General features: G+C 50.7%; 1 protein-coding gene across 3 annotated transcripts in view; it reads right to left on the reverse strand.

The window, feature by feature from the left end:
- Positions 1-12,297, reverse strand: part of PRR5L (proline rich 5 like) — a 96,502-nt gene that overhangs the window by 6,149 nt on the left and 78,056 nt on the right. For all 3 annotated transcript variants that reach the window (XM_023185528.3, XM_026454071.2, XM_023185531.3), the window contains one exon: positions 7,618-7,744. In XM_023185528.3, the coding sequence (XP_023041296.1) occupies positions 7,618-7,744 (127 nt within the window). The remainder of the gene's footprint in view (positions 1-7,617; positions 7,745-12,297) is intronic.

The following is a 12,297-nucleotide window of genomic DNA, read 5'->3' on the forward strand; positions in this document are numbered from 1 at the left end:
CACCTCTCCCCAGCTTCCCATTCACACACCCAATTTCACCTGTCCCTGCCTTCCACAGCGCCCATATCTCTGACACACTGAAGACCCAAGAGAAAGGTGTTCCCTCTGCCATCCAGGCAGGACAGTGCAGTGGGGAGAAAGGGAGTGGGGCCCGATGGTATCAGTATTCCCACCACACTCGGACAGGAGGGGGAACACCCCACTTTCCAAGGGGAAAGCAAACCATGCTGTTCACAGACTGGCCGTGGGGACATGTGGCTCATGCTGCTTTAGTTTACTCTCTGCTCTTGCAGTGGATCTGGAGGGCCCTAGACATGTGTGTCAGCCACTTCCAGAGCCCATGCTCCCGGAAGGAGATCACAGCAAGACCTGCCCACATCCATGTGCAAAGCTCACAGCAGCTCCTGTCATCAGACTGTTGTGTGTGTGCAAAAATAATGAAGATAATAAAATTCTAACCCTTTGGACTAAATCTTGAGTCTACTGGCTCAGAAGCCCAAGGGGCCTATTTGGTTTTAACAACAATTTTTCAAAATCAAAGGATAATACATAGAATTTAGAGTATACAGTGTGTTCCCACCCAGGATCTCGCTGTTTAGTCCCAATCTCCCTCCAAAACAGAGTTGTTCTCAGTATACCCACTGCACAGATGAGGAAGACTGAGGATCAGCCCCAGTTCTCTTAGGTTCCAGATGGCAGTGCCCAAACTTTCCCCACTACACGCTGCTGTGTCTCAGAGGACTGCTGCTGCCCTCAGAAGACATGTCCTTTGAAGCGGCCCCCCTACTGAAGTCAAGTAACAGCAAACACTGCCCCCCAGCAGGTGCTAGACAAGTAGCTGACACTGGCTTCCCTCTTTGGAGATAGGAGACAAAACGCCAAGGAGCAACCAAGAAGAAAGCATCTACGCCAGGCACTGGCAGTTCTTCGTGAAGCATGGACGCTTGTACCCTCCAAGTTACACATTTCTAAAATGTTCCCGCATTCTTATAACCTGCATTACTTTTATGATCTCCAAAATCAATAACTATAAAACAGAAGCACCAGAAGAGTTCAAAGCAGCAAGGATCCCACTGAAAAACTGTCCTTAAAAAAAACGCCCTTGAGAACAATTCATTTCTCTCTCACTGCTGATAGAAGTACACACTTTAGATTGCTGTTGGGAAATCCATGTTGGGACCTGAACCCTACAGCCAGCCTAGCGGGAGACGGGAAAAGACCTATCTGGGGAGCATTTGCTGCATGCAGATGTCTGGGCTCCTGAGACTGGGTACCTGCCTGCCAGGAGGGGTTTGTGCAAAGGGTAGGGCAAAAGAGCCAGACGGTAGCGACATTATTTCTATTGTTGCTAGAGATTTCGATAATTTTGTTTGTTTTGAGACGGAGTCTCACTCTGTCACCCAGGCTGGAGTGCAGTGGCACGATCTCAGCTCACTGCAAGTGCCACCTACTGGGTTCACGCCATTCTCCTGCCTCAGCCTCTCGAGTAGCTGGCGTTACAGGTGTCCACCACCACGCCTGCCTAATTTTTTTGTATTTTTAGTAGAGACGGGGTTTCACCGTGTTAGCCGGGATGGTCTCCATCTCCTGACCTCGTGATCTGCTTGCTTCGGCTTCCCAAAGTGCTGGGATTACAGGCGTGAGCCACTGTGCTCGGCCTCAATAATGTTTTATAAGAGTATGGGGGACTCCTCTCTTTGGGGAAGGGGTATCTGGAAAGATACAGTATTAATGTTAGATTTTACAACATGGCTTAAACTTGGAAGAAAGGCTGAGACTAGAGAGGACAGAGGGTAAATCAAGGGAACGGGAAATCTACTTGCATGGCAGACACATGCAGCATCTTTGGAAGAAATGAGAATTCATCTGATGATTTCCACAGGTCCCAACCCACGGGAATGAGCCAGGGAAAGGTGTCTCCAATGATCCTTGGAGGGCCCAGGCAGCAAACGGACAAGAGAAGCCCCTCTGGCTGCTCACGGGTCAAGAGCTGGAGCCAGAGTGAGGGGGGCTGCCCTGGAGGAGGAGACCCCATACCACCTGTCCCCACCTTCAACAAACACTACTACCTGTACATGCAAAATGCTGCACTAGCTGCAGAGAAGAAAAGAAACATAAATCTGATGTGGGGCCCCCAACAGGGGCTTGAGCCCAGCACACTTGTGTACTTCCATGCATGGATGTTCACATGTCAGGTGCAAGAGTTCTTAGGAGCAACTATTTACTGAGCATCTATGGGATGCTAGGTACTGTATCAAAAAGGAGGTGCTCCACTGATGGCTTCTAACCACTTTGCAGAAGAACCTGAAGTTGAGATGTGGAATAACTACAGTCACAGTGAGTGAGGAAACCAGGACCCAAACCCAGAGCTGACAGCACAGGCCCAGCTCATGACCCCCACACACAAGTAACTGTTAGAACAGGTCAGTGTGGCAAATGTCAGGTCAGAGATACAGATGACAGCACCCTGGAAATTCAGAGAAGAAGGAAGAGAATTCACAAAGTCTATTTCAGATGGGCTGTGCTTCTCTAGGCTTGACTTACAGACTGAACCACTCACTCACAGGAGAGGTCTGTGCCAGGTCCTGGGATACAAAATCCCTGCTCTCAACGAGCAAGCTCAGTGTAAGGGAGAGGCTGAGAAACAGAAGAACATGGCAATACAGCCATGTTCTGGCAAGGCCAAGGATGTGGTCTGGGATCCAGGGCAGAGATTGGGGAGGTACACATAACCTCCCCGGAGAGTGATTTCACAGGGGCCAGGCTGCCTTTAGCTGGGGTCCATAACATAGCAGGCAGCTCTACCTGGCCCTTTCCTGAGACAGGACAGCTTCTTCCTCCTGCTGGCCCTGAATAGGAGGACAGGGCCTCTGTGCTCAGCCTTCTGTGGCTCAGAAGTTGCTCCGGGCCACACAGCTGAGCCCTAGCTCTTGTGGTTTCCAAGGCCCTGCTCTCTCCACAGTTGCCTCAGCCTCTCTCTCCCTGCTGATGACTCACCAGAGAGGCTACAGCTCTTCCTTCTGCTTTCTGGGTGGAATGTTTTCATTCCCAAGATTGGGTGTGGGCAGAGCCAGGACCACAGGGACCACAAGGCTGTGTTGAGTCCCCCGAGCAGACAGCGTTTCCTTGCTAAGTTCCCGCCCGACTCCAGAGCCAAGCCTCAGACAAGTGCGTCAGCTGTGTCCCCACTGGGAGGTCAGGCCTGCTGGGCCCCTTGGGAGGCCTTAAAACTGAACGCCATGCCCACGACTGGCAGACAGCGACTGACACTCTTGCTTCTTGTTCTCCTCCCCAACCTTTTCCTTCTTTGCCCCTGGGAAGGCAGGGCCCTGTCACCCAGGGAAGGGAATCTCCCCCTAAGGGACTGAGTACCCTGTGGGCACGCCCTGGGGCTCCAAGCCAGTCCTTCCCTTGCAGTGGTGCCCTTTTAGCAGGAAGAGGGCTGGGTCCTGCCATTTCAGCTGGCATCTCCAGGCCACCTCTGCCGCCTCCTCTTCCCTTTCACACGGGGTGAGGCCAAGGGGAGGCTTTATTCCCTCCTCACTCACCAGGAGCCCTGCTGAGCACTGGCATTCATCCAGGGCACCGGAGCCAGCAAGAGCAGCTCCTTTCAAACCCCCAGAGAGAAGCAAAGCCTGGAGAAGGCCGTCCTCGGGCCCTTTGTTGGGGACTTGGTTCCCAGGCTTTTGATCTCCCAGGCTCCCTGGCCAGGCCCCACCGGAGCGACCGCCATAATACGGCCATTGTGACCCCAGCACACCAAGCCCGTGGTGGGCGTCCCTCTCCAGGCTGGCACCTGAAAGCCGTGAATGCCGGCTTGTCACGCAGAGAAGTTACAGTATCCTGAAGGAGAAGGGCCCTCCCCCGGGAGACACAATGGATGGAGGCCTGTGGGAGGCCAGCGCCTTTGTGTGGGAGAAGTCGAGCGTGCTGCTGAGTGTACACGCTGGGAGAGCCCTGCAAACAGCAGGGAAACAGCCTGGAGACTTCGGGGACTTGAAAGGTGGGGCAAGGGCCAGCCTCTGAGGAGTCGGCCTTTTACAAAAAGTTTCAGTACCCTCCTCCTCCTCCCTCGCCAACTGCCACTGTTGCAGAAAAGTGGCTGCTTTGGAGAGGGGAGCACATTCTCTCACTCGCGTCATGGGCCTCCGACCTATGCATACCCAGGGGTGAAGCCGGACTGGCAGGAAGGGAGACCTTCGGAGAATCCTCGTGCAGTCGAACACTCGCGGGCGCATGGGTGCAGTGCGGAGCCCCGGGAATAAACCGCTTCTCTGGCTGTGGCCACCTGCCCTGCAGGTGACCTGGAGACTGAAAGCACAACAGTACCTTGGAGGATGGAACGAATTACATGCCAAAACCCTGGTCAGTAATCCAGCTTGAGTGGCGGCTTCTTAGGGGATGGCTGGCCCCTGCTGCCTGTGACCACGCCTACCCGCGACCATGCTTACCCATCCTCCGGCCCAAGTGAGCCGCGGCAAAGCCCTCCCATAGGTTTAAGGGGTTTTTCACCTCCAACCTCACTCCTTAGTTTTTACTTCAGCCAGCCATCTCAACACTCCCCTCCCACAGGCAAAAGAAACCTTCTACTAAGGGGCAGACCGAGGCCCCGAGAGTCCTCTCTTTATCTGGAAAGCCGTGTCCTCAGGACGGGCACCGCTGTGACCACTTTAGCTTCTTAGTATCCAGAGACATGGGATGAAATGTCTGGCTTAGGATCCCTCTTGGGCTAAGGAACACCTCCTGAGCTGTCCCTTAATAAAGTCACCTCCTCAAAGCTGGCAGCAGGCAGTGGGGGTGGAGGTGATGATGGCGCACGTGGGGCAGCTGATAAAGTATCCACAACTCCAGGCTCTGTAATCCTGGTTCCACGTGACCTTAATCCTCACTTGCTTCCCCTGTAAACCTGGGAACAGCAGTGTCTGCTCCATGGCCCACCATCCAGCGCCCCCAGCACCATGCCCAGGACGAGGTCTGTGTCCCGTAGCTTCCCTTGCCATCAACTTCCTTGCAACTCTGAAGCCCTTTCAGTTCCTCTAACACTCCTTTCTCTTGCTCATCATCTGTCCTCCAAACCCTCCCATGGTCCTCCCCTTGGCCTGGGGATAGTCATCCCTCTCTGTTTACTCAGCTAACTCATATTCATCCTGCAGGTCCCATCGCAGACATCATCACTTCCTCCAGGTAGTCTTCCCCGATTCCCTAGTCAAGGTGAAGTCCACATGCCCTGGGTCCATGGCCCCTGTACTTTCCCCCTCAGAACAAGTGTACTCTGATGAGACACTGCCTTGTTGGTGACTTCTCCCCTAGGCCGTGTGTGCTGGAGGGCAGGAATGGGTTGGCTTCATTTACAGATAGCACCTCCCAGAGTGCCAGGACAGGGTCTTAGTACACATTTGCTGAAATAATCTAAAATTAACCAAAAGAGGGTCACGTCCTTCCCTCCCTGCCCCTACTGTGACAACTCACCAGAGGCAGGGACTGTCCTAGGTACAAGAATAAAACCTCGAATCTTTACTTTATAATTTGGCGAAAATGTGCATTATTATTCTTTTAGTTGGAAAGCTAAAGCTATCCCCTCTTAGAGTGAGTCCTCACTGAACAAGCTTCCCAATCGACTCTTGTTCCTGGGATAGGATACCAGAATAATCCACCAAAAAATATGCCTCTTAGGCATAAGGATTTATGAACTGAAGGCAGTTAAGATGCAGATACAGGAAGCTCTCTGTCCTCCCTCTATTTGCTTAATTAAAGACAGGATATAGATGTATAAAGACAAAAGGTATCCCATCCCACTTCTACCAGGGAGAGCAAAGGTTAACCACTGAAGACAATTTTAGACCCTTATCAGCCGGCAATGGCACCAGAGAAACCTACATGAACAAGCCTCACTAACCAGCCCTTATCTGCCATCTATTTCCCTTCCCACAAGCTGCCTCCCCTGACTCAAAGTTGTTTTTCTTTGCCTTGTCACTTCTCTAGAAATTTATTTTTTGTTGTTGAAGATGCTATATGAGCTGAAATTCAAAGCCACGTATTTAAGAACTACTAACTCCCTGGTAGTTAGTAGTTCTTAATACTACTAGTAGTTATGAAACATACAATATTAATAACCTTCTGTTTGTTTTTCTCCTATTAATGTGTTACAGGGGTCTGTTCCAACTAAGAGCTTAGGAGGGTTGGAAGAAAAACTGTTTTTCTTCCTCTACACTGGCATTAGGCCCAAACAATGGTGGCATTCCTGCCATGGCCCAGCTAACTTGCCGACATCCTGACAGCTCCCTGGATGCCCCGTCCCCCAAATTCGGTGAGCTGAGCCAGCAGGAACGTGGGCTCCAGGGAGACTGCAGCAACATGGCGCCCAGCTCAGAGTGGGGCTGCGGAAGGCTATTTTCCTTCAGTGTCATTGAAACTGGCTCGTTCCAGCTCCTGGGAGGAATGAGTGAGGAAGGGAGGGAGGAGGGAGAAGAACCAGTAGGCAGCAGGCTGAGGCCAGCACCCTCCGATCTGTGGTGGCTGTGGTTAAGCTGGTGTCTCCAGAAAAACATGACCAGGGTGGTGAAAACTGCCAGCTGGCCCTGGCTCTTGCTGTGGTAGAGAGGCCCAGGAAGGGGCAGGAACCTCACTGGAGGACACTCCTTTCTTTGAAGCTCAACTACTACATCTCCATCAAAGCGAGAAGAGGGGGTATCAGGTTCCCAATGTGAGTAATCCATTTCCGCCTCTGCATCTCTCTGTGGGTGCTGGCTCCCCTGTCCCCGAAGTACCGTCGCTGCCATCATCTAACATTTTTTGAGTGCCTACTATATGCCAGGCACCATTCCTGGGGACAGAATAATGAATAAAACGTTTCTGCATTGTGAGGGTTTATATTTCAGACACTAACTGGGTTTATTATTATTATTATTAGAAGCCTTATCATACAGCTATTTCTACAAAGACTGGTCTGAGAGCTATTTTGTATTATATTATAGAGATATTTGTACTGAACCCATCTAGACTGCAGTGTCACTGAGAGAAGGAACAGATCTGATTCATCTCCAGATTTTCCAAGGTGCCTGGTACAGAGCCTGACACTCACTGATGCTAGGTTTACAGCCATCAAAAAACGGCCCCAACAGGATTTGTCCCCAAATCCAGGAGCCCCTTTCCTTGCCATGTGGTGGTACCTACAGAAATGGAGTGGGAGATAGCAGCTCGATAACATCTGGCCACGCATACAAGTCGACCTGGCATTTCCAGTTGGTTTCAAAGGGAAATCCATCACAGTAGGTTTCTCTACTCACCCAGAGGAAGAATGTAACAAAACACAGTTTCTGGTATCAGATACAGAAAGATTAATGTCCTAGGCACACCAAAATGATCAAAGCCACGATCAAAGATGTGGATCAGACAAGCACCACCACAAAGGCATAGTATCGGTCCTTGGGGAGGAATCGTCAAGGGGTAGAGGTTACTGCAACCTCCAGAGGCCAGGAACATGAGTGCTTAAGATGCACAGATTTGCACTGACCCACACAGGAAGCAAAAGGCTGGGCACATAATCAGTGCTCAGTTAAACAGTGCTGGTATCGTGATCACCAGGCCTCTTAACAACTTGACAGCTGCACTCCTTACCCAGCGTGTACGTAGGGCCTGAGAAGCTACGGTCCCCGCTGATGCCGAGGAAAGGAGAAACCACTTGCTTCACCAGCTCCTCCAGTTGCAAATAACTCTCACTTGGGCCTGTGGGCTCGTGAACACTCTGGAAAATGAACAAGCAAGATACACAAAGGTCAGTGTTCACTGCCATGACCAGCAGGTTCTCATTCAACAAATCCTGACTGTCCTCCTCCAATGTACAAGGCTGTGTTGCTGACAGGCAGCATCGCTGCAGTTAGAATGAAGGAAACTGAGGCCTGAAGCCTTAGTCACTCGCCATGGGTCGCTGCAATTAGAACTGTGCATGGTTAGTACCACGGCAGCCTCTCCCATTGGGCCACCAATACAGCGTGGGTGTCCCACCTCCAAGGCTGAGATCCGACTGGTCTCAAGGACAATAATCTTACCAACATGCACTGGATCATACACAGCACAGAGACATTTAATATATATAATGCACAGAGGTCTCCTGATAATGCAAAGAGGAAGGTCCTCTTATTATCCCCCTTCTATGGATGAAGAACTAAAGACCCAGAGAGCTTAAATACCTTGCCCAGAAAAACCCAGCCAGTAAATGGCAAAAACCCTGGACTGGAACCCAGGCTATCTGGCTCTGATCCCCTCTTCTGCCACTTGCTAACAGGCTAGAAAAGAAGGGAAGAAAGAATATGGAAACGTTCAGGGTGATAAGAGAAAAGGAGAATTCTTCTAGAGCCAGGAATCGTTTTAGCACCAAATGAAGAGCCAGTTAAAAACGCTAGCATGACAGAAGTCCTCAAAGCGAAGCCCTGAGTAAAGAACAGTCAAAAGCAGAAAGAAGCCAGTAACCAATGTTTTCTAGAAAACTGGCAGACTCCTAGGGAATTCAGCTTCTTGCTAGAAAGGACTCAAACATGCTGTCATGTTGAGGGGTTGCAAAGAAGCAAAGCCCACCTGGCAGAAGAAGGGACTGGCCAGGAAAGAAGTCTCCATGGGGCTGTGCCCAGCCCAAGGGGTTAACATGTCAAATTCTCGAAACGGAGTAGACTGTAAATCACTTTCACTTTCAAAGTAGACTCCACTCCAGTGCGGTGTTTCAGGGATTGAAGGGGAAACTGGTCAGGTAATGAGGCAGGAAGGGCTGACTCCTGCAGGCTGGTGATCCCAGGGGGAGATGTAAGCTGCCAAGGAAACAGGCTCTTCCTTGGCCCCTTTTTGGTACCATCACACTGAGATGGGTGTGGCTGGGGCTGGGGGAGAGAGGACACAGCTTCAGGAAATACAACGAGGCTGAGGAGGGGGCTATGGTGCAGATTTGGAGGTAGAAACAGAGCCAGAAGAGATGCAGAGAAAATGAGTGGCTTCTCCCCCAAACCTTCCATACATGCAAAACAGGGAGGGACCACAGAAAAAGGAGAAGTGGCAAAAGGTGGGAAGAAAATGGCTAATGAACACGTGATTTGGAGCTGGATGGTTTTCTCCCAGAAAAGTCGCTGCTGAGAACTTGGCTTGTGCACAACCCTCTAGGAAGGTGCTGACCTCAGCCCTCGGCTTGGCTGCCAAACAGCTATGGAATTTGTGTGGTCCAGCGTAAAATGAAAATGCAGGGCCTCATGTTCAAAACTCATCAAGAATGTCAAATGGCGATGGGAGAAAATAAAAACAAGCTCAGGGTCCTCTGAGCACAGGCTGCACACTCTGCCTGGCTGGGATCCCTGAGAATGCACCATTCTTACGGTGGTCTCAGGACCGGTCTGTGTCAGCTGGGAGGGAACTGATCTTCGCACTGGTCTACATCTCTGACTCTGCCTCTCACTGGGGCAGTTTGAAGGCAGCGCACGTGGCCCACTGTAGGAGTATTGGTACATTTTGGGAAGGGTAGAGTTGGGTCAGGGACACCGTGGAAGAGCAACAGAAAAGACAGAGCTGAAGGCCTAAGAGCTTCTTTCTCTGTAGTAGGGTCAGGTAGTTTTGAAAAATATCAGCCCCAGGTCTCATGGCACTGTGGAAAGTGCAGGTCTAGGGAGATAATGGACAATTCTAAGTACTGAGGCCCACATTTCCTGTAGCAGATACGGCCCCAGGGCAGTGCCACCTGGAAGTTTCATTCAGATCCAGAGGCCACAGCCCGGAGGCCATCGCCCCTGCTGCTCAAGATGGACTTGGGCCAGGGAAAGATCCGAGCTCTTCACAGTCATACCCCCAGCCCCAGGCTCTAGAACTCCAGGCGAGGAAGCACATGAGCCAAAGGCACCATTCCCAGGAAGCCCTCAGGGGAAGTGATGCCAGATGCCCTGCAGGAGAGTGGGACGATCTTTAATGGTCTGTAGGGTGCCTGTGGGGCATTTTCCAGTACCCTGGGAGACTGCAAAAGGAAGGCAGTAGCTGCCAAGAAAGGCTAAGTGGAGGTAGGAAGACAAGGGCTAAGGGATGGGGAGCAATCAAGCTCTGTTATCAATGAGTACAAGACCTTGAGAAAGGCCACCACCTTCTCTGAACCTCCATCTCAGCTGTGAGATGGGGAAAATAATGGTATAGACACAGGAGGAACTGCTTCCTTGCCTGACTTTCTGGAAATTCACCATGACCCCAGAGCTTCTCTGACTGTACTTCCCTCTGCCAAGAGAAGAAGCCCTGCATGATGGTCACCAACATGGGTGTGAGGTCAGGGACCCAGAGTCAGTGCTGCTCAAGCTTCTACTATATTCCATGGCCAGTGTTTAATTAATACCTATTATGTGTCAAAGACTGTGCTGGGTGCTGAGGGCTCAAGGGCAAGGAGAAAACATTGACCTGCCTTGATTAGACAGGGGATTGAGGGGACTGGAAAACAGTGTCCTGAGCAGGAGGAATGGTGAGTACAAAGATCCCATGGCAGCCAGGAGAAGCCAAGAAGACCAGAGCAGTGGGGAAGTCAGGTTCCAGGCAGGGATAGAAGGGTGGGAGATGCCGAAGGTGAGGGTATAGACTTGGGCTGGTTTTCTAAGATCAATTGGAAACCACTGAAGAGTTTGAGGCCGTCCCATGGAGAGCAAATTGGGGTGGAGACCAGAGTGCATGAGGGCAGATTCTCCTGGGCAAGCAGTCTCACCTGTCTTTGGGGACTCAGGACTATGATGACAGCTTTCTCATACGGTTGCAGGGCTAGCTGGCACAGGGCCCAGAATGTTGGAATGTGATAGGTGTTTTTCATTATAGACACAGGCCCTCCTGTTCCAGCAGTGACAGGTGAGAGCCTTCACCTGCAGGACTGGATCAATTCTCCTTCCCACAAAACCAAACAAACCACCACCACCCAAAACACAAAGGAATCGCTTCTCAGCCCTAAACTATTATAGACTGAAATGGGAAGATGGGAGCCCAACTTTCCGAATTTTCCTATCAGAATCCCAAAGGGCTCATTTTCAAGACTCCTTATTCAGGAAGCACGATCTAATTAAGGCTTCTCAGACCCGAGCCCCACATGCATTTTTCTATCCCTCTCCTTCTCCATCTCTTCCATAAAAATACTTGACCTGGCATTCCGGCCAATTACACCCACCCTCATCCTATTAGGCAACTCTTCCTCCTCCCTAATTATAGGAAAGGGGGAGAATGCCCAGAAAGATGGCCCAGCTTCAAGGACTGAAACATAACACCAGCTGGGGGATGTGGGGGTAGGATTGGGGCCCCAATGCCTGACATTCCATCACTGCTGTGAGGGCAGCAAGGGGTCACCACTAGCCTGATCAAGGATGAAGCCATCTTCCCTGAGGAAGGGCTCAGAGCTAATGCTGCAGCATCTGAACTTGTTACACAGATGAAGAGGCATAGCAGTCACCTCTTGGGGGTGTCCCTAGCCAAAAACCCTACTCTCTGAGAATTGTGTGGCCCCACCCATAGGAATGAGTTTGCCAAGGCCATGTTTATACTGCTTGATCTTATTCAAAGGTCATGGCTGATCGGGCAAAGAGGAATCATCTAGCCCAAGCTGGACCAATTAAATTATTTCCTCTGGGGAGGAAGCACGGTGTGCATAATTCCAAATCTTACTGCCTCTTCCTAGCTGAGGGACCTCAGGCAAGCACACAATCTTACTAGGTTTCATTTTCCTCACCTCTAAAATGGGAGTAACAACAATGCCTACTTCATACAGTGATTGTCTGGATTATCTGATTAAGGAAACAACACACTTAAAGCCCTTGGCCCGTGCCTGGCACATAGCCAAGGACCAATAATTGTTAGCTCAACTTCCTAGTATTGATTTAGAATTGGGATTGAGTGACACTAGGCAGCCACTAGCTAGTCTCTTACTGGAAGCACATCAACTGTGAGGTGTCACATTCAATCAGGTAAAAACCAAACACAGAACACAAACCTGCAGGGAGAAAAAGACCAAGTCCAGGAAAGATAGACAAGACGAAGACAGACAAGGTAGCCCAGATACAAGTAGAGACTAGGAAGCAGAGGAAGGATGGTGGCTTCCTGGCCTGAGACAGCCTCATTCCTGGTTGTAATCCCTCCTGAAGTCCATCTGCCTTGGGAGCTTTCCAGGGAGTTCCTCATCTGCTTAAGCTAGGCCAAAGTGTATTCTTTGCTGTGACTTGCAACTTGTGGCTCCCTGGCATCACTGGAGAGTGGAAAAGGGTATCTACTTCCTGAATGAAAGACTATGCTTCCTTCACTCCCCAGTGCAAT

This window comes from Piliocolobus tephrosceles, chromosome 13 (assembly GCF_002776525.5).
Source record: "Piliocolobus tephrosceles isolate RC106 chromosome 13, ASM277652v3, whole genome shotgun sequence".
NCBI classification, from domain to species: Eukaryota; Metazoa; Chordata; class Mammalia; order Primates; family Cercopithecidae; genus Piliocolobus; species Piliocolobus tephrosceles.